The 21,569-nt window shown below is 46.1% G+C and overlaps 2 protein-coding genes across 10 annotated transcripts in view; one reads left to right on the forward strand and one right to left on the reverse strand.

Annotated features, from left to right (window-relative positions):
- Nucleotides 1–11: 11 nt before the first annotated feature.
- C14H14orf119 (chromosome 14 C14orf119 homolog) lies at nucleotides 12–3,809 on the reverse strand. Of its 3 annotated transcripts, none has more exons than XM_075531305.1 (2): nucleotides 3,493–3,809; nucleotides 12–1,001 (listed from the first exon to the last, which is right to left on the reverse strand). In XM_075531305.1, the coding sequence occupies exon 2, from the start codon at nucleotides 998–1,000 to the stop codon at nucleotides 587–589; it is 414 nt and encodes a 137-aa protein (XP_075387420.1). In that variant the 5' UTR covers nucleotide 1,001; nucleotides 3,493–3,809; the 3' UTR covers nucleotides 12–586. The 3 variants fall into 3 exon arrangements, with proteins under 3 accessions (XP_075387420.1, XP_075387419.1, XP_075387418.1); XM_075531304.1 differs by lacking the exon at nucleotides 3,493–3,809 and adding an exon at nucleotides 2,784–3,257 and having other exon boundaries at nucleotides 13–1,001; XM_075531303.1 differs by lacking the exon at nucleotides 3,493–3,809 and adding an exon at nucleotides 3,029–3,251 and having other exon boundaries at nucleotides 13–1,001.
- The window catches only part of ACIN1 (apoptotic chromatin condensation inducer 1), a 35,474-nt gene continuing 17,402 nt past the window's right edge, over nucleotides 3,498–21,569 (forward strand). For 3 of the 7 annotated variants that reach the window (XM_075531294.1, XM_075531296.1, XM_075531295.1), the window contains exons 1-7: nucleotides 3,498–3,678; nucleotides 5,039–5,104; nucleotides 7,038–7,149; nucleotides 7,543–7,662; nucleotides 15,789–15,877; nucleotides 18,659–19,954; nucleotides 20,744–20,965. In XM_075531294.1, the coding sequence (XP_075387409.1) occupies nucleotides 3,541–3,678; nucleotides 5,039–5,104; nucleotides 7,038–7,149; nucleotides 7,543–7,662; nucleotides 15,789–15,877; nucleotides 18,659–19,954; nucleotides 20,744–20,965 (2,043 nt within the window). In that variant the 5' untranslated portion in view covers nucleotides 3,498–3,540. Of the gene's footprint in view, nucleotides 3,679–4,110; nucleotides 4,154–4,414; nucleotides 4,863–5,038; nucleotides 5,105–7,037; nucleotides 7,150–7,542; nucleotides 7,663–15,788; nucleotides 15,878–18,658; nucleotides 19,955–20,743; nucleotides 20,966–21,569 lie in introns of those variants that run through there. The other 4 variants (XM_075531299.1, XM_075531298.1, XM_075531297.1 and 1 more) reach the window with 4 other exon arrangements.

A 21,569-nucleotide genomic window follows, 5' to 3' on the forward strand; every position in this document is an offset into this window, starting at 1 on the left:
GCAAGGAATATAGATTTATGATTCTGAAAATGTGTTTATTGTGGCATTAAAAAAATAAACTCTTCAATCTGTCAAGAGTGTCGCTTGTTTTCCTATTATTGTAGGTCAAAGTTGCAGAGTAAAAACACCTGCTCCCAGTTGTTTCATATATCATATGCTTTGGGAAACAAGTCATTACTCTGGGGGTCCAATAAAGGAGTGCATCATTATCTCCCGCTCCTCATTTTCCATACTGTTACATCATTACTGGGAAAGCTGAATGTCACCTAGTTTATTACACAAGGAGGGCTCCATTTATATTCCTAAGACCCAGTAGGCCAAGCTTGGGTTATGGTGTTTTGGCTCCATCAAATTCTTGGAAACATGACGTCACCTGGCAAGAAGGTAGGGAAGACTGATGCTCTCAGTTTGCTTAGGTGGAAAATGTTTACATGAGGAATCCCGTTGATGTGCTGTTAAAATGATCACACCTGTGCTGTCAGCCGAGCAGACTGCCATCTCCAAATCTTTGCATGGCACATCTGAACAGAGGTCTTACTGTTGTGTCAGCTTCGGCTGTGGTGATCTTCTTTGATTTTAATACTTTTTAGTCCTTGCCAGCAGTAGCAGCCACTGCTTGGTAAAATTTTGCCACGAAGTCCGGCTCACTCACCTCCAGCTGCCTGACAAATTCATTGCGCTCCTCTTCGGCCCAACCTCGAAACCACTGATCCCAGAGTCGCAGCTGGCACTCAAAGATACAGGGGGGTCGGTTTGCCCCAGACATACTAAGCTGCTCCAGCCCATCTAGTAGTGGCTGTAATTTTCCTGGCACTGCCTTAGCTACTAGGTCCTGTAGGAAACGTTCACGCTGGGGACCTGACCAACTTGCAAACCAGCGCAGAACACACTTCATCTCCTGGGATGTGATGTAAGACATCGGGGGAGGGGAACAGTTAATGATGTTGTCTGGCACCGAGGGTAAGGGCTGTGGCATCCAAGGTGACGACTCCAGCGGCATCCTGAAACATAAAAGCGCTGTTACAGACTTTCCAGACAAGCAATAAAAGTACAACTTCCTACTTGGCCTCCCTCTAGCACGCCCAATCAGTATCACCAGAGAAAATGACTCCACCAATTCCATTTACAGGAACACAAGTTCCTTTTATTAGATAGCCAACGTCTTAGAAAAGCCACTCAACAATAACATTGTATATATGCCAACCTTCCTCTTTCTTAAATTCGTTACCCTCCGTAACCACTGCCTCCTGCTCCATCTTGCTTATGAAGAACCTGAAAACAGCATGTTTGTTCATTCTTTCCCTCCTACTTGTATGTTACAGGTTAAGTGACATACACACATGCGATAAGGATTCATATTAACCCATAACAAAAGTGCCTTTAAAAAAAAGTCTAGTGTAAGCAGTTGGTCAGGGTACATATACTAATTATTCTGGAGCTACCTATAGTGTGCGGGAAAAGAGGGGAAAGGAACCCATCATGCCTCCTTCTTTGCCACGTTCATTGTTGGTTGTGTTAGCTGCAGTCAGTCAGCCCCTAATTCAATGCACGCACAAGGAGACGAACTGTTGTTATTCACAACGCTTTCACTGGCTGGTTTTTTTGGAGACAGATTGCCAGGCCTTTTTTAGTCTGGAAGCTCTGCTGCAAGTTGTCCGACATCTTAGCAACATGAAAACCTCCACTATCAAACCTGTGGTGTGGTGGCTGCACTTGAGGTATATTGGCTGGCAATCAAACCTGGGCCCACCCCCACGGAAGGAGGGAAATTCTCCATTGAGCCACCAAGGTCTCTGCTATGTGAAGAAAACCAAAGACCACACATGCTACCTTCAAGTCAATTCTGACTGACAGCAACAATATGCATAATGCCTCTAACATACCCCAAGAATCTCATAACATTATCACCACATAGTTCCTGTAAAGCACCAGGAAAAATAAAAGATTAATGGGAGGGCCTCACCCAAAATAAACACTTGTCTGAGAAAGGTAAGAAAACCAGGAAAAGAAACCAAGTGTTTATTCAGGAAGAAAGTCAAGTTGGCTTTCTAACAAGTGTTATACGGAGGACAATTCATGTCTTTCAACATTTTTCCTTCATGTCTCAGATCACCTGTTGATTATACAACACGAATACAACGGGAAAGGAACCCTGGTGACAAGGTTACGTTGGGCTGCTAAGCACATGGTCAGCAGTTCAAACCCACCAGCTACTATCGGACGAGGCTTTCAGCTCCCATAGAGGCTTATATCCTCCAACACCCACAGGGGCAGTGTTACTGCTCCTAGAGGGTCACCATGCGTCAGAAACCATCCAATGGCTGTTTGTTGTTGTTGTTGAAATGCAATCGGCAGGTCACCCAACGGGAACCGTTTGCAAGCCCCACAGCGTGACTTTCTCAGCCTAAAACGACTTGTCTGTGGCCCATCGTCTTCTCTGACCTCGCTCGCTGCAGGTGGCGATGAACTGTAGGGCAAAGGGAAACCCTCTCAACAACGGACATCAGTATGAAGCTATGCGTGCGTGTGATGATGGCGACGCCTTCCTCACAGTGTCTACAAGCAGCAGCTCCTCCTAGAAGCTCTTCACTCCCACTCCGTGAAAGGGAGGCCCTGGCATGGCTCCTTTACCTCACAGTTCGCCTGAATGCCCCGCCGTTAGCTAGCTCCTCGCTTCTGCCTCTGCCCACCGCACGGCCTTGTGTGCAGCCCCGCTTAGGCCGTTCTCGCGCACAAGTGGCTGGCCCGTCGAGGTGGACGTGGACGTGGACGATGAAGCTTACCTTCGTCTTCCGTCTCATCCTGGGCCGGGAATCAAACGCACGGGCCTAAAGGCACGGAGCGACCCCTGGCCCACTTTAGACGCAACGGGCCGCGGTGTTTCTGAGCGCCGCAAAGAGCAACGTAGCCTTACCGGCGGGTGGCAGAGGCTCGGCTACGCGGGAGTGCGGGCGGCGGCGGGGGGTTTGCCCGCCCACGGGTGCCCATCTGCAGACCCGGCCCACGGAGGGGCTTCCACCCGGCTTACCTCCCCCTCTCCTTCCAGAGGGCACCCGGAGGCCGTCACACGGGCCCCTCGACTCCGACGACCGCCGCCGCTCCCATATTTCCTGAAAACCCTAAGCAAGGCCAGCTGGGCAGCCCACGCACTTCCGCTCGCGGGCCAGCCCCAAACACCCAGGCGCCCCAGCGCCGGCGCCCTACGGCCGGAGATAGCCGAGCAACTCCGACTGGGCTTGCGCCCGAGTCGAAGGTGGCCGAAGAGAGTCGGTGCAAAGCCCCGGTGAGACGAAGGTAGCCGAACTCCGAGAGCCGGGGGAGGGAGGGGAGGCGGGGCCTGCGAGCGGAAGAACCGATTGGCGCCGAAGGGGAGGCGGAAACAGCCGAGCAGTTCCGGAGGAACCCGGGGAGTTCTGAGTGGTAATCGAGGGGTTCACTATGGCAGTGGGCGGGGTCAGCCGGGTACGTTCAAAGGGCGTTGGCGGAAATTACCGAAGATGCCCGAAGCCGTCGGGACGGGACCCGAGTACCTCACGCAAGATGGCGGAGCTGGAGGAGGTGACTCTGGACGGGAAGCCTCTTCAGGCGCTGCGGGTGACCGACCTGAAGGCCGCCCTGGAGCAGCGAGGCCTAGCCAAGAGCGGGCAGAAGAGTGCCCTGGTCAAGCGGCTCAAAGGGGTGAGGAGACGGCGTTGCCGGGGTGTCGGCGGGGAGCGGACCCGGTAGAGACGAGTCTCCGCCGCGGCGCAGGCGCAGTGTCCGGGCTCGGCGCGAGCTCGCTCGGGCCGCCCGAGCGAGCCTCGAGGTCCGCGCGCATGGTGGTTGGCGAGGCTCGCGCTGGGAGAGAGGTCGCGCCGGTTCCCGCCTTAACGGCAGCGGCGCGAGCCCAAAATGGGAGGGTGCGCGCCGCTCTCCCGGAGTGTCCTCACCTCCTGCCCCCACCCCCTCCTTGTTTGTGTCTGCGGGCCCGGCGCATGCGCTGCAGCCGGAGTTAAATCCCACCACCACGGCCGGCGGCGGCCTGAGGGGGCGGGCTGGGCCGGGTCGGAGTTGGGGGCTAGAGTTGCGCGGCGGGCTGCCGGGGTGGGTGTCGGGATGCGGAGGAGTAGGGCTGGGGTGCAGGAAAATGTCTGACGCTTGATTCGAGCCGGAGGTGAGGCGGAGAGAGGCCGTCGTGGGCAGGGACTTTGTCCAAGAGTGGCGGATACATTTTAGAGGGGAGCCGGGCGCGGCCGCGGGGCCTGTGAGTAGCGTGGGGTGCGGCTGTCGCCGGGCTGTGTCCAGGTTCGGCGTCCCGTGAGGGAGGGCCGGGGAGACGGTTGTCCGTGGGATACGTGGCAGGTAGGACGCGTCCGGACGAGGTGCCCCAAGGGCTGAGCGGGCAGACCGTTGCTTGTTCGGCGGCTGACGGTTGTTTTGTTGGTTGGTCGTCCTTTCCGGGGCGGGGGTGCGCACGGGGTCACGCCGCACTTGGCGGGGTCCGTGGTTAGTTGGTGTGCACCCCCCTCTGACGTTTTTATAGATTGGATCGGTAGTGGTGTCCCGCTGCTGGAAACTACCGACAAGCGCCCTTCACGTGGATGTGGGTCTCGCGAGGTGATTCAGTTCACCCACAGGCGCCGGATCGGTGTTGTTTTCGCGTGTTCGAGGCGGGCGTCGGTATTGGACGTGATTTTTTTTTACCCACCGGGCCCGGACTTGGGCAGGACCAAAGATACCAGGGCGTCCAGGACTGGTTCTGTCGCTTGATTTTGTGACACAGCCAGGTTTCTGATTCTCTGTGCCTGCATTTTCCATCTGTACGTTTGGGAGCGGTAACCATGGCTACCATTAAGGGTCTTCTGAAGATGGAGGAGAACAATGTTAGTAAAGGGCTTTGAGGTCCCTGGTGGGGGGAAAGTACAGTTTAAACGTGCGTGGTTACTCATTGGATTTGATGACGAGGTTGGGGGAGAAGCGGTCGGGGTGGCATTGCTGCCCTGTCATCCCATTTCCCCCCCACCACCCCGTTCCTGACATTTTCCTTTCTCTGTACCAGGCTCTAATGCTAGAAAATTTACAGAAACACTCAACACCCCATGCTGCATTCCAGCCAAATTCCCAGGTAAGAAAGCTTTGTCAGAGGAGGCCGGCGCTTCGGATGGTAAACACGTAGAAAGGCATGGTGTTTTATATGTGATGATTAAGCCCTTGCCAATATGTTTCTTAGTTCCCTTGCTCTGAAATGTACCCATACCACACCAATTGCATTTCATTCAAGCCCATTTGTACAAAAGGGCAGGGAGAAAAGAACAGAATTAGAGGCTCTGTTGATTAATTTTGGGGACTTGAAATGGTGAGTGCACAAAGGTGTGCCTCCAGTTGATGAAGTACAGTACTGAAGTCATTTCTGTGCCATCAACTTGGGCTGTCACTGAATATAGATAGAGGTATACACTCAGTAGGGCAGTGTGGAATAATACTTCCTGACCAAAAGGATTCTTTGGTGACAGATTTTCTAAGAATTTACTCCTTTGCGTATCGCCCACCACTACTAGTGTTAGCTTTATAATTACTCTTATCTTAATCACTAGTTAGCTCTGAAACTTAGAGCAGGACACCTTTCCTTCGGAGGCATTGATTTCCTCAGTTTCCTTATCTATAATATGAGAAAGGGTTGTAGCCATAATTTTATAACTGCTCTTCTGGGTTTTATGGAGCTTTTTGGAGGACTTTCTGGTCCCTTTTTCCCCAAGAGGATAGGGTCCATAATCTCCTCTCAAACTAGATGAGTTCTATTCTTAACCGCTTAAAATGTTAGGTTTCTGAATGAGGTTTCTTTCAAAGAAATCATTTCATTGTTTTTAAAAAAAAATAAAGTCTGGATGATCTCCACAGGTTCCTTTCCGTTTTTAAAATCACCTCATTCATAGTGTGTCACCCACTTAAAGAAGTGCAAGCCTTTGTTAGTGCAGTGGTGTACAGCTCCAGTACTAGATGAAGTCCCAGGATACTGGGGGAAAACAAGAGAGGCCTTCCTAGTCCCTTGACAGAACGGTATTATAATCTAGCCAGTTAACAGAGGCTTAGCTAGGTACAGTAATAAGCATAAGGTGCTGCATTGATCAGTGTGCTCTTGTATTTATTTTGCCTTTGATTTAGCTTTTAAGATTGTTGTTTTTTTTTGACCATCTGAGGATCTTTGGAGTAGACACATAGACACGTGTACCAACACTTCATTAATGTCCATTGAGGGCCAAAATACTCACTCTCTAGCTCAGATAAAAACAAACATTCACTGTGCTAAGAAAAAAAATAACCAATGACATAAAAAGTATTTTATTCCCAAAAAAAGTATTCAATTTTCCCCCCTTTATCATTCTAATAGGAGTTGCTAAGCAAGGAGGTTCTTGGTTAGAGAGAGACAAGAAAGCTAAGGACAGAAGAATTATGGGAATCTTCAGAAAATTGGGAAAAAGAATAAGCCACTGGACTTTATTCATTAAATATTACCAAGGATGCCCTCTCACTCCTACCAAATGCTGAACTGATATCACTATTTCATACTTTTTAATTCTATACCTAAATTTTGGAGATACCAACTCAGGTCATTAGTAACTGGACATCCCCCTGGATAGGAGGCTGTTCTTTTGAGGGAGTCCTATTTTTGCTCCTGTCCATTTTTGATACTATTAAAAAAAAATTTGGCAGGGAGGTATAAAAAAATGTATTGTCTTTTAAAAGGCTTAATTACAGGACATTTTTTTTTTTAGATCATAGGACTACTTACAAGGGGGCTTTAGTCTGTGGGAAAATGGAATTAAAAGATAATGGAATCCGTTACCTTTTCATTCTATTTCCCGCAGACAAACTGAAGCCCCTAGGATTTTGGTCCTGTGTAAAGGAGTGGCATGGGAAAGGCTGGCAGACATTTTATTCCTCTTTCTTGTGTTCAAATATGAGGAGCAGATATTTCCTCAATAGAATTTTCTCTCCTGCATTTTCCTAGTTTGTTTTCTTAATTTTTTTTTTTTTGTGTGGCTATTTCCTCCACACAGATTGGCGAGGAAATGAGCCAGAACAGTTTCATAAAGCAGTATCTGGAAAAGCAGCAGGAGCTGCTTAGGCAGCGTTTGGAACGTGAAGCTCGGGAAGCTGCAGAACTTGAAGGTAAACTCATGCTGTCAGCTCTTACCAGGGGTTATTTGTTCCTCTCCCTGTCTCCAGGTAGCTGAGCTTGTCTAGCAAGGCAGTCTGGGGAATAAATCAGGCTTTGATAGTTAATGCACCCAAGTGAGTGACTGTTAACCTTTTGTCAGGCAAGAGGACACAGTAACTTACCTGTCTTGTTAGAAGAGGATCCCTGCCAATAGGAAGAGTTTTGAGTAAAGTAAGCTGCTGTCTCGATGGGGTAGAACTTAACCTGTGCACAGTCCTCTTTCTAGTACCTATCTATCTTTCTGTCCACGACTCTGCCTTGACTTCCTGCACTCCTCCGCGCAGTCCCACATGCTGAGCCCTTCACTCCCTCCCTGCCCCCCCCCCCCAATCTCTACTTTGCAGAAGCTTCAGCTGAGTCGGAGGACGAGATGATCCATCCTGAGGGAGTGACTTCCCTGCTGCCTCCTGACTTTCAGAGCAGCCTGGAGAGACCAGAGCTGGAGCTCAGCAGACTTTCGCCCCGTACGTATCTCCCTCCCCACTGCGCTTTTGGTCAGTCCTGCGTAGTTGGTGGGGGGAGGTAGTTATGCCTCCTTCGGTGCTAAGCCTCTATGAAAGTCAGAGAGAGTCTGTGATGTTGATGTTGTCACCTGTATTTCATAGAAATGTCCTTTTTGAAGTGTGCCTTCACCTATCTGTTGCGTCACTTCTCAGCATGCTTTAAGAGGCAGTGTGACTTTTTTCCCCCACGTCTGTACCTCTTTAGGTTTTTCTCACTTGGAATTTGGAAACAGTCACAACAACTCACACTCATCTCTTCACCTATTATATGATATGTCAGCCATCCAATCATCCCCCTCAAAATACACCTCCACCTGCTTTCACCGGTTCATTTAATAAATTCTGTTGAATACCTGTTGCATACCAGGCAGGACTCTGATAGAGAAAGGATAAGTTCTGCCCTAATAAAACTCGGTCTAGTGAAGGGCTGAACATTAAAGATACGGGTAATTAATTAGGCACAATTGTGCTAAGTGCTATGGGGGGGGGCAGGGTAGAGTATTATGGGAGTATATGACAGAGCCCTGGTGGCATAGGGGCAACTCATTCAGGTGTGATCCACAAGGTCAGCAGCTTGAAATCACCATCCACTGCATGAAAGAGGGACGAGGCTTTCTACTCATTTAAAGAGCTATGGTCTCGGAAACTCACGGGGACAGTTACACCACGCGCTCTAAGAGTCATTGTAAGTCAGCATTGACTCAATGGCAGTGAATTTTTTTTTAATTCATCTGGGGTGAGGTTGGCACCTAATTTGAGACAGCACTCTTTCGAGAGAAATGTGCCTAAGACGTGGATGGTAGGCAAAGATTTTAAGCCAGTGGGTGAGTACAGTCAACCCTGTGAGAGCCCGGACACGATGGGACTGCCTTGTTTTCTGAGTTTCGCATTTTTTCTACCTTTTGACAGGGTGCAGTCTTCTTTTTTTAAATCATTCTATTGGGTCTCGTACAACTTTTACCACAATCCATACATACATCTATTGTGTCAAGTGCATTTGTACATTGGTTGCCATCATCATTCTCAAAACATTTGCTTTCTGCTTGAGCCCTTGGTACCAGCTCCTCATTTTTTCCCCTCCTTCCCTGCTCCCCCTCCCTCATGCACCCTTGATAATTTACAAATTACTATTTTGTCATGTCTTACACTGTCTGACATCTCCTTTTTCTGTTGTCCGTCCTCCAGGAAGGAGGTTATATGTAGATCCTTGTAATCGGTTCCCCCTTTTCACTCCACCCTCCCTCCAGGTGTTGCCACTCTCAGCACTGACAGGGTGCAGTCTTAACTACTCTTCTATCACTGATTTTAGTGAAAAATATATTTTCCTCCTTTGGTATGTTTTGCCTTACACCATGGCGTTGTGGCTTCTGCGGCCCTTATATTTGTAAGTGGCAGTGGAGGGGTCATTCCATACTAGATACATTCAGAATGTGTGTGAAAGTGCTAGCTCTTCTGAGTGACTTAGACTCCCTTTGCAGAAATCAATCTCTCGGAGATATTTAATGGTGGGAAAGAAATTCCATGTAAAACTAGGGAAATGAAAGCCCTTTGAAGCAAATTTTAGGGTCCTAGGTTGCTCAAAGCATATTTTTCTTTACCTTGGTCTTAGAGGGAAAATTTTAGAAGCCTTTCAACCAATGAATACTGGCAAAACTTTTGGAATGACCGAGTTCTTTTAGAAACCTCTTTCCTCTTTCAGCAGCTTCTGGCTCACTAAATGAAAGTGGGAGAGAGCTGACAGTCTGCTTCCCTACAGATTACAGCAGAGAATCTGCAATTTGGCTCGGGTGCTTGGAGCGCCCAGGACTGAAACGTGACTCCCAGTGAGAAAGGGTCCTGAGCTTTTCAGAGAAGGATGTTGTTCTGTGTAGCTTTCTTAGCTCCCTCACTGCTTGTGTAAATAAATGGTCTGGTCTTCATTTTGGGTGAGTGGGAGATTACAGCCAAGAAAGCCTTATGGAATTCATTTCTCTGCACACATGGTATCCCTATGTGATGGCAGTAGATTCATTGACTTGATGGCAGTAGATTCATTTTTCTTTAATAGTAGTAGATTTGGGTTTTGATTTCTCCTCAAATATAAGAGTAGTAGATTCTCAATCGATGTACTTGCTCCTAAATACCCCCCAGCTCACCCCCATCTGTAAAGCCAAAAGGAGACGAAAAGCTCTTTATAAACTGTTGGGTATTTCTGCTTTAGGAAATAAAGTCAAGAGAAAATATTTATTGGAATTCCTGCTGTGTGTGCATTTGGTTGATACAGTGTATGGGAAGGTAACACTGTTAATCTTGTGAAGGCTATTAGGGAGAGAGAAGGTACTTGCACATAAAAGTGATACTAGGAGTGAGTTTGGGAACCCATAGCCTTTTCAAGGCTGTGATCTTTATGGAAGCTGACTGCCACACCATTCTCGGGAGTCGCTGGTGTATTCCAACAACTGACTCTGCTTAACCACTCCACCAGTGGGGCTCCTCTTAGTATGTGATTAAGTGACACATGTGCCATTGTAATTCAAGAGTGGGAAAGCTTTGAAGACTAGTGATTAGAACCTCATGAAAGGGATTTGAGCTTAGCTTTAGAAATAGGTAGAATTTGAAATAGCAAGAGGTTAGAATGTTTTTAGGAAGGAACAGCCATATATATAGGAGTGAACATGGTATTTTAGGTACGGGGGGCTTCAAAGATTCATGGGGATATCAGGTTAAAAGGTAATGGGATTTTCTCACAAACCATTTGAAGTCGTCCTCTCCTACAAATTAGCAGGAATAAAATATTCTTGCAGAGGACTTTGAATGTCAAGCCAACTAGCAAGCATGAGTTTTTGTTATGTTTTCGGGTTTGTTTGTTTCACTCTGTTGGTAATAGAGTAACCTTGAAGTTTCTTGATAAGTTCCCAGCTCTAAATGCTGTTATAAATGAAATGAGGAATGGATCTTAAAATAGAAATAAGACTTCAAGAGCTAGTGAACCTTGAGAGAGAGCGAAGGGGCAGCCTCTTTAGCACTTGTCTTTACTGGGACAAGCAACAAAAGGGAAAAAGTGAAAAGTCTCTGAGAAGAACTGAATGTAGGCAGTGTTAGATCACGTCTCACTACCACCGTACATGCTTTTTAGAGCGCTCTGCACCACCAATTTTGGCTGGAATCTGAATCAGTGTAGACCTGGTACATTTAGTCCCAGTCCTAAGTGGAGATGTATTGGGATATTCTCGTAAAGCCCAGCTGGGTGAATAAAATGCCTCCTATCTAACCGAGAATTAGACTTTCTCGGTTGTAGACTGTCCTTCACATGTGAGTAAACCAGATTAAGGGCAGCTTCTTTGTTGGCAGTGGATATCTTTGATAGATACTTATAGGTGCTTTCTTTAATAACAAGATTTAAATGAAAAAGGCTGTCTAGCAAGATACTTTGCTGATTTCCAGGGGCACCTGAGTTTGTTTGTTTTTAAATAGAAATTTTGGGGCCCTATTCATAAATCTCTGGGGGGTGTCCTGGGACTCTTTCCTTTCTTAAAGCTCTCTCTTGTGTCTGTTGACCAGCCCAACTTGTGAATGATTAATTCAAAGAATTTTCAGAATCACTTTTAGTCTCATCTTTGGCTTCTTTTCCAGCAGCCTTCTATTTACATATTCTTGACAAAACTCCAGATAGTTAGGAAGAATTGGTTTATACTCATAAAATTCTCCCCGATAGTTCTTGCCTCTCCACCATGATCAGACTGTTTCCCAGGGTTTTGGAGGTAGGGACCATCCTTCCAGTTCAGCGGCGCCCTGGTGGTGTAGTGGTTAGCAGTCCAAAATCACCAGCCAAGGGCAAAGATACTTTCAACTCCCATAAAGAATTAAAGTCTGGTTCTGGCTGGGGGTTCTGATCCACATTGTCCATCTCTGCATGAGAAGAAGGCAGAGCGGGCCCCAAGTCCGTTCGGCTGCATGCCGGCGGAACACTCAAGGGTCACCTATTGCGGAAGCCATTTTCAGAAGACTTGTAACCGATCAAAACCTTCCAGATCAGTGGAGAGTACAAGTGCAGCAACACCCACAGAGGCCACAGGAAACTCTCCTGATTAGTGAGGGCCAACTGCATGAAGAAGCTGGTATCCCCATGAACCACACTGCCCGGCAGATTACCAAAGAAGAGTTTGCCGCTTTGGACTACTTACCACGTAGGGATGAAAGCAGTCCGAGGGAGCTGACTAGGAAAAGTAATCAGATCAAAAACAAAAGCGCTAAAATGGAACTGCTTGGAAGCGCTGAGCCACAAAGCAACTCGATATTGAGATCCCTGTTTGGGGAATGACTGAGCCTGTGTGCCAGCAGTGTCGGAGCTGCCGCAAGACATGTTTGGAGGAGACAAGCCAGAGCTGCACCCATTCCCTGCTGCGAAGGCCAACCGTGAGGAGCGCCTTCCCCGTGAGGAGCGCCTTCCCCGCAAGGCTCCTTCCACATTATCAGGCAGCGGAAATGTGCAAGTGTGGTACTGTTAGTTCCATAGCGCAGAATTGCAGATACTTCTTCAGGTGACTACTGTCTTATCTGAAAAATAATTGTAGATGGAAATCAGTTATGATTGGCAGAAGAATAAGTTCAAATAATTTGATTCAGACCAAAAAAAAGTTACCCTCTCAGGAACCCTCAGAATGAGCTCTCTCCTGCTTTCAGAATTGACTCCGTGGTATTTAGTTGGTTTATTTTTTTTATAGTTACTAGTTGTCTAGAGTCTCTCTTGTGGATTAGTGTACAGAAGTTCCTATTACCTTCAGTTAATTTTTTCCCCAAAAAAGCCCAATCTAGGAAAATTAGCAGGAAATGCAAAAGTATTAAAAAGGAAGTGATCTTCAGAACACAGGTTCTTTAACATAGGGATAATAATGGGAAATCTTCGCTAGTCCTTTGCTTACAGAGCATGTAGCTCTCATCCGTTCTTTATTCTTTTTCACGTCAAATCTGAATGCTGAGACTCCGGCTCCGTGCTCGTTAAATGAACTGAATCTTAGTCACAGTCAGGTGTGGCCTCATTACCAGGTCTCAGTTCTGACGATTCTGTTTCTTATTCTTACCCAAAGATAGTCAATGCTGACTAACAGTGACCTTGTGATATCGAGCTATCCTTTGCTTGCTTGGGTCCTGTAAACCTTGCTTAGGTTCTCGGGGGTTTTTAGGATAAAGAAACGACTTTGTATATGTCTTCTTGTAAGCATTCCTCATTTTCATACCTTCTGTGCTGTCGTGCAGTTTCCTTCTCCCTTTGGGAGATTTCTAACTCTGGGGCCTTGGAAATTTTACCTTCCCCTGAATGATTTTCAACTCTTGAAATATTAGCCCATTCATTCTCAGTGTAGCGTCCACCCTTTGCTGAAGCTCAGTCCCTTCACGTTAATGTCTGACTTGAAGACGCTCATGATTCGTCAGCTCTTCTAGGAGCTTACCTATATCACATCTTCTACTTGGAAGGAACCCTAGTGGTGTAGTGGTTACATACTGAATTGCTAACCACAAGGTCAGCAGTTTGAAACCACCAGCTACTCCACAGAAGAAAGACCAGGCTTTCTGCCCTCAGGAAGAGTTAAATTCATAGAAACGCAAAGAGGCAGTTTTATTAGTGTAGTTATACAATGTGAAAATCACTTTCTGATAGGATGACATGGATAAAGATGTTGGGGTTTTTTGTTCTTTTTTTATTGGATGCTCTTACAGATAGCATAACATTCCATAGCCACATCAAACAATGTTGTACAATTACTATATTTTCTTTCTTCTTGAACTCCTTGATATCTGCTCCTCTTTATCCCTTCCTTCTTCCACCATACCCCCCAGGAACCCTTATTTTTGCCCTATAGTACACATCCAATATACTGTATATACTCAAGTATAAGCCAACCCAAATACAAGCCAAGGCACCTAATTTTACCACAAAAACTGCATTTAAAATGTTCTGGAAAGCTCGGTTTATACATGAGTATATGTGGTATCCATTCACATACAATTCTGTTGGATCCCATCAAGTGGGGTTATACAGTCATCAATGCTATGAGCTCTGTATTCTTCTCCTTCCTCTACCCTCAGGGAACCATTACTCCTGTTACTGTTTCTGAGGGGTTGTCTCTCTTGCTTTCATGTATCAACCAATCTTAGATATACAGATGAACCTACGCAAATCTGACATGATTAATGAGGTAAAAATAAAAAACATACTAGTAAAGGGAAGAAATACTAAAGAACTAGAGGATAGTTATGTAGTTCATCAGTGCTATACTGCATCCTGGCCCTTCTGAGAGGGACTGTCCAGTTATCTTTTCTGTGTGTGTGTGTGTGTGTGTGTGTGTGTGTGTGTGTGTGTGTCCAGTTATCTTACAGGTGGGTTTTAGGTCTCCACTTCATCCACGCCCCTTCATACCAATTTGGTTGCTTGGATTTGAACTTCTGATACCTTTTCCCATCGACACTTCATGCTCACACAGACTGGTGTGCTTCTTCCACTTGGGCTTTGTTGCTTCCCTGCTAGATGGCCACTTGTTTACCTTGAAGCCTTAGGACCCCAGATGTGAGCCAAGCACCATCAGCTTTCTTCTCCACATTTGCTTCTGCACCCATTTTGAATAATGACTGTTTGCTTATGCACACTAACTTTAAAATCTCAGCTCTGAAGCTCTTAACATGTTTGTCTTTAGGCAACCTTAGACATAGTTTTTTTTAAACTAAGATAAATCAGCTCTCCCCCCCCCTTTTATTTGCAAAGGAACTTGACTTAAACTCTATGGAAAATATCTTTGTGTTTAACTGCTTTTGTAACTTAACCTGTTCCAGGTCATTGAATTGTGAAATGATTGTTGATTTTTATACCCACCGCACTGTTGTTCTCTGACAGCTTATTTTTCAAATGTTTGTGAAAGAGTCTGGCCTGTCACCATACTTTTGAACCCTAGTGCCTACATACACACAGACCTGTAGTGAGCTCTTTCTTTTCTTTTTTATTTTTTTGCACATGTGTGAAATGTATCAATTGAGAGATCTTGTCAAAGAAGTGATCATAGAGTTGAATAAAATACCGGTAGTCTGCTAGTTCCTTTTATTATAAAGGGAGAAGTCCTGGGCTTAGAGCTCACCACCTGCTTCATTTGAGCAGTTTTAAATACTATTAGTGGAGAACCTGGCTTTCTGGATCATTTAAACCTCTTGTCCTACATTATAATTGGACCCCATCTAGCAGTGTTGCTTCTAAGCTGTTTTCTAATCTTATTCATGTCCCTATTTGCATTGCAAACATGAAGTAATATTTTAGTACTAGCAGCGAACTTAGACATTATCTAATCCCAACCCCCCTTTCTCAGTAAGAACATTAAGATCCACATTAGTTAAACGATTTACTCATACTCCTCCTCCTTCATAGAATGTGAATGAAAACATTTTTCCAGTTTCACATGGATTCATTTATCAGGATGTTCACCACCGCCACCCCCCTTTGGGGTGTATAGATACTCACCTTGAACTCTAATTTCATAAATAAAGTTAATTTAGAGGGCTGAGCTCTGGAGTCCCACCTAACCGGCTTAATGCAATTCCTAGAAGTGTGAAGGCCTCACCACTGATCGAAGTACTTAGATCATGAATTATAGCTTCTCAGATGGATTGGTATATTAAGCATAATATTTTGGTCAAACCTAGCAAGTCATAGCAATAAGCAGTTCCTCCAAAAAGAGGTAACAATTTAATGAAGTATTGAGCTTTGATTCAGAATAACAAAACACTTTATAGAAGTATGTGTGCACTTTGTATGTGTGCATCTTTGCTAAATAATTTTAAGTCCTCCAGTTATTTTTTACATTTATTAATATGTTGTATACATACAAAGTATGTGAAATGGCTTTGCGATAGTGACATATTCTAGATATGTGCAGCAAGAATTAGCAGTAAGACTTCAATCATAAGACTTTGTATAGGTTTTTTTGTTTGTTTTCAGCAGAGAAACCAAAGATGTTGACCTAGGTCTATATTGACTAGTTCATATGCCGTGTGAGTGTGAGTTGGGGAAGCAGCTGGGAACAGGTGTGCATATGACTCTGACCTTATTTTCTTTCATTTGACAGGCAAGAGCTCCTCTGTGTCTGAAGAGAAAGGTGAATCTGATGATGAGAGACCGAGGAAAGGAGAAAGACGATCATCTAGAGTCAGACAGGTAACTCAGATACCTGGTAGGGGAAAAGGTAGCATGGGGAGACCATATCTGACTTCCTCTGGCTTCCCTTTTGCCACATGCATCCACTCTCCATCTTTCTTCCCCTGTTCTGACAGCAACTGTTACTCCTAGGACAGGCTCCTTTCTGCTTGGTTGGTTGATGTGTTGCGGTGGCTATAGGAACTCACAGACAGTACTCAATTATGGGGGGTTGTAAGGGAAGGTAACAGGTTACCACATGTCAGCAGCAGTAAACAATGTGGATACAGTCATTGGTCCACATCAGTGCCTCCTCTCAGCCAGAAACTAAGTAGCTGGTCCTCAAGGTCTCAGTCACATGGTCCCTTGACCTCTGCCTCTATGGGCCAGAAGCCCTCCTTTCGTTCTTCCGTACAGTGTTTCTTGGCACTGCCCCCTCTATTCTGTCTCATGGTCTCCATGCCACAGCCTCTGGTGCCTTTGGTCTCAGTCTCCACCACTTCAGACAGATCTGGAACATGCTGTACTGGTGGCTGTCCTTCCAGTGGTCTGGGGCTTCTCTGTGCTTCTGAGGTGACTCATACACAGAGCAATGGCTTTGATGGACATAGGGTTTTTGTCTGTTAGCTGACCATACCCCCCAAGGAAACAAAAGATAGTGATTTGGTTCACATCCTCTACTAAGGTGGAGACATACTCCCACTTTAATCTTGCCCATTTGCCTAGCCAAGAACTCCCTCCAAAATGGGATTATAGACTAAGATGACCAGGCATCCCACTTTTGGCAGGACAGTCCGGTTTTAAATAATTTTTCCCGCGTCCCGCGGTGTTTTTTAAAAAGTCCCCATTTTTGGAAAGAATGCACGACAAACTAGGGTATATGGTTTTCGGATGCCATGTGGCTATTTCGCCAAGATAAGAGTTTTATCAATGGTGTCCCGCTTTACCAATGTTAAAATCTAGTCACCTTATTCTAGACACAGGCATCAACTCACAGCTTATCAGTGGATTCTGATTCCTAGTAACCCTATAAGACCATGTAAAACAGCCCCTTTGGGTTTCTAAAACCATTCATCTTTACAGAATAGATAGCCTCATCTTTCTTCAGCGGAGTGACTGGTGGTTTCAAACTGCTGAACTTATTAGTAGCCCAGTATGAAACCCACTGCGCCACTCGGATTCCTTTTCTAGCCACGGGTATAGAGAGTAGTCTTTGTAAATACATCACATAGCGATTCTGGCTGGAAGGGACATAACAGTTGACTTCATCTCAGCTACCAAAACATCCATCATTTTTCAGCTAATGCAATGAGTAGCTTTCCTTTTCTCAAACTGTTTCAGAGTTGGTCTCTGTCTCTGTTCTCAGTATTTCTTTTTGTCATCTCTTCTGGCTTATTTCAAATGGAGGTCTTCTCTAAGCCTTAGAGTTTCAAATGTATATTCAAAGAAACGTAATTATAAAAACTAGCAAGTGGGAGGGTGGGACTAGCAAGTTGGTCTGACTCCTTAAAGCACATTAGAAAAAGACAAGACAATATTCCATTAAATCCGTCACACTATAAATACAGAGTTAAGTGAGCAGAACACAGGGTGAGTATGACTGTGCAAAGAAATGATTGGGGAAAGAATGAAAAGAAATATACCATGATGGGGATAGTTTAGAGGTTTCATTTTGATTTCTTTTATAAGCTTAAAGCTCAAAAAGCACAATAGCGCCTTTATTGTGTTCAATTTGGTCATTCTCTATACCTGCTTCACACTTAGCGAGTCTCTCCATATTCATTGTTGTGCATTTTTTATAGTAGTGCATATATGATTATTTTGCCTATCAATGAAGCAGCAGGCCTGGTAGGAATGGCTTAGGCCCGTGCCTCTCTCAGGAAGGGTCTCCTGTTAGCTTCTGGGACGCTATGTTGAGTGCCAGTCGGGCCCTGTGTCCAGCTGCACACAGGGCCAGCCTCCTTCTCGACCGCAGCCTCCAGGCAAACCTACCATCAGCAACACACCAACTAGCACTTGTTCTGGGTTCCCAGCTTCTATATGACCTGAGGCCCTTGCAGCTCAAAATTGCTGGAGGAAAGGAATGGAGAGGGGAGAATAAAAGATGCATGTGAGTTTAAAAGCTATCACAAAATGAACTGAATTGAACCGGAGTCCTCTGCCTCAGGCCTCAGTGGGCTGGATGCATGACCTGGTTCCCAGCACACTTGCAGAAAGCCCCAAGCCTCAGTGACTCACCAGATCTGAAGGACAGAGCCACAGGCTCTAGGCCCGCTCTGCATGGGAATTTCCCATCCAGCACTAGAGTAAGGCGAAGTACTAAGGCCACCGTCCTCCTGTAATTCAGTCTGATTTTATTATCTAGTTGTCTCCTCCAGGCAGCCTCTTCTACAGAGGAATAGTCTATAACTTGGTGGTGAGCAGATCAGTAAATCTTAGCTGTTTTTATTTCTATGATCATAGTTTTTCAATTAAAAAATTTTTTGGACAAATGGGTGGTCTGATTTTGCATGATACTAATTTTCATATAAGGACCTAGTTTTTGGAGCCTGACATTGTGTATAACTGGGGATTGGTATATTTTGAGTGCCTAGAGTCCATATTAATTATAACTGCCGACTTTCCTACCTGCCTGTGTGTGTGTGTGTCTCTCTCTCTCTCTCTCTCTCTCTCTCTCTCTCTCTCTCTCGCATATATCATTGTTTCTCCTTCCTGGGTGTGTCTTGTGGGATTTTTTTTCCCCCTCTTCTCTGTTAATTATGAGCAAATACATTTGGAGCCATTATATATCCTTGATTTCAGGCAAGAGCATCTAAGCTTTCTGAGGGCAGCCAGGCTGCTGAGGAGGAAGAGGATCAAGAAGCACCTTCCAGAAATCTGAGGGTTCGAGCAGATCGAAATTTGAAAACAGAAGAGGAAGAAGAGGAGGAGGAGGAAGAGGAAGAAGAGGAAGATGAAGAGGAGGAGGAGGAGGAGGAAAATGAGGGACAAAAATCTAAAGAGGCAGCAAACCTTCAACAGTGTGAAGAGGAGGAGAAGGAGGTGCCCAGAGCACCGACAGAGGTGGTGATGGACGAGAGACCCCAGGCAGTAAGACCCCAGGAACAGGAAGGAGTAGAGAGGGGAGGGAGAGTGACCAGGTCCCAGGAAGAGGCTCGAAGAAGTTATGTGGCCAGACATCAGCAAGAGAAAGAGATGAAAACAACTCCTTCACTTGAAGGAGGAGGAGAAAGAGAGAGAAAATCTTCCAAAGATTTGGAGGAAAAATCAAAGTCCCCTTCCCCTCCTCAGCTGACTGAAGATCTAGAGAAGGTCCCACCTGTGCTACCGCCAGAGCAAACTGCCAGTGAGGAGGAGACCCTGCCACCTCTGCTGACCAAGGAAGCCTCTTCACCACCGCTGAATACACAACTCCGGAGTGAAGAAGTTGAGCCCATGGAAGGCCCTGCCCCCCCTGTCCTGGTTCAGTTATCTCCTAATGCTGATACTAAGGCCAGGGAGTTATTGATAACTGAGCATCCTGTCCAGTTGGTGGGCGGCCTGCCTCCTTTGTCAAGTACTGCAGACACCAAAGTCGAATGTCCTACAGAAAGAGTGCCCGAGGAAAGTGTCCTGCCTCAAGTTCCAAAAGGCACGTTGGCGGAATCCTCAATTCAGAAGAGTGTTGAAATTGAGTCGGAAATCTCTGCTCAACCACTCCCTGTAAATGAAGAATTAGGACCAGCCAAAGGGGTCGATGAGGAAACTCCACGACAACCTTTATCTTTGGAACAAGAGGAAGACAGAAGGGCTGCGCCTTCTTTTCTCCCGAGTCACAGGTTGAAACAGCGGACAGCTGACTCCTCATCCTCTAGCCGGTCTTCCTCGTCTTCATCCTCCAGTTCTAGATCACGGTCTCGCTCTCCTGACAGCTCAGGCTCTCGATCTCATTCCCCTCCAAGATCCAAGCAGAAAGATGGATCCCATGCACGTTCTCACGCCAACCCTCGTAATAGACCCAAGATAGGGTCTAGATCAACATCCGAGTCCAGGTCACGTTCACGTTCCCGTTCTCACTCCCGTTCCCGTTCCCGTTCAGCATCAAGCAACAGCAGAAAAGTGAGTTTGGGTGAATCCCCTGGGTGCATCGGTGCTCTGGCTCAGTGCTTCCCAAAGTGGGTGATGCTGCCCCTCCCCCTGGGGTGGGGTGGGGAAGGGTACGAAAGCAGATGTTTATACCGTGTCCTATATTGTGGGTTTTAATGCAAAAGTGTTTCATTGCTGGGTAGCTGGCGTAATATTTTTTCTGCAGATGCCGTAGGCCCCCATGAGTTGGGGAACCCGTGGCCTATCTGCACTCCAGTGTGTTCTTCCTCTCGGGAAAACCCCTCATGCAGTCGTACGGGAATGGGAAATGCCTCTGCTAATTCTGCGTTCTCTGATTATTCCCCCATTTCAGGGTCTCATGTTAATTCTTTTTTAAAAGTTTTATTGGCATCAAATTCATAAATCATATGATTCAGTAGTTTGGTCTTAAGACAAGCTGTATAGTCATCGCCACAATCAATTTTAGAGTAATTCACTGATATCTAAATGGAACCCATTTTTCACACTCAGTCCCTTTGCTTCAAGAGAAATAATCTTCCTACCAATGTCAGCTAGACTGTAAACTTCTTGAGAACGCAGAAATGTCTTTACAGTGCCCATTATACTTAGTTGGAACTTCCTAAAGATTTGTGGACGACTCTTAAGGACCCAGGGGGATAACCGACTGACACAGGACAGGGATAAGCAGAGGGATGGAAGAGTGGAAGTATTTACGCTGGATCGTTGAAAATTGGAAGATTTCATGATTATCTGAATTTATGTCATAGTCATTTACAATGACTCTGTTTTTCATTCCTTCAGTCTCTGAGCCCTGGAGTCTCCAAGGACAGCAGCACCAGCTACACTGAAACCAAAGACCCCTCTTCTGGCCAGGAGGCTGCAGCTCCATCACTGCTCCAGCTACAGGTTCTGGAGCCAAAGGAGAGGCCTGCTCCTGCCTCCGTGCCCACTATCCAAGTGAGACGGATGAGCCAGCCGGAGCCGTCTGAACAGGATGTGACCCAGCGGTTACAACTCGAGCGGGTAGGCGATATGATGCCTCTCCTACCCTACCTCTGTCCTCTCCCCACCCAGCCACAGCCCCAGCCCCGAAAGGAGGCTACAAAAACTGAAAAGTTGATCTCGTCAAGGGTCAGTAGAAACGTAGACTCTGGTGATAGCCATTAGGTCTCGCGTAACTCTTTTCCGCAGCGATTCTCGATTCTCAACCTGTGGGTCGTCACTCTTTTGGGGGTCGAACGACCCTTTCACATGAGTCGCCCGATACATAACAGTAGCAAAATTACAGTTATGAAGTAACAGCGAAAATAGTGTTAGGGTTCATCACCACCATTTGAGGGCACTGTATGAAGGGCGGTGCTTTAGGAAGGCGAGAACCACTGCTCGACAGGATGCTGAGCAGCAGCCTTCTTACTCACGGGCCTCTTGGGGCCAGGTCTTCCTCAGAGCTTTTTTTGCCTTCCCTAAAGGAAGCTCTTCGTCAGCTTTCTCAAAAAGAACTGAGTTGTAATCATTTGATTGCTGGTATTAAAAAAGTTTTTGAAGAACCTACCTTTAACCATATTTGTTCCATTCCATTTTCTAAAGTGGAGTAAGATACATGGGAAAGCTATGTATGGAGCTGATA

This window comes from Tenrec ecaudatus, chromosome 14 (genome assembly GCF_050624435.1).
Source record: "Tenrec ecaudatus isolate mTenEca1 chromosome 14, mTenEca1.hap1, whole genome shotgun sequence".
NCBI lineage: Eukaryota > Metazoa > Chordata > Mammalia > Afrosoricida > Tenrecidae > Tenrec > Tenrec ecaudatus.

Coding starts and splice junctions, on each gene's coding strand:
- C14H14orf119 (XM_075531305.1), bottom strand. CDS start 1,000: ATGCCGCTGGAGTCGTCACCTTGGATGCCACAGCCCTTACCCTCGGTG.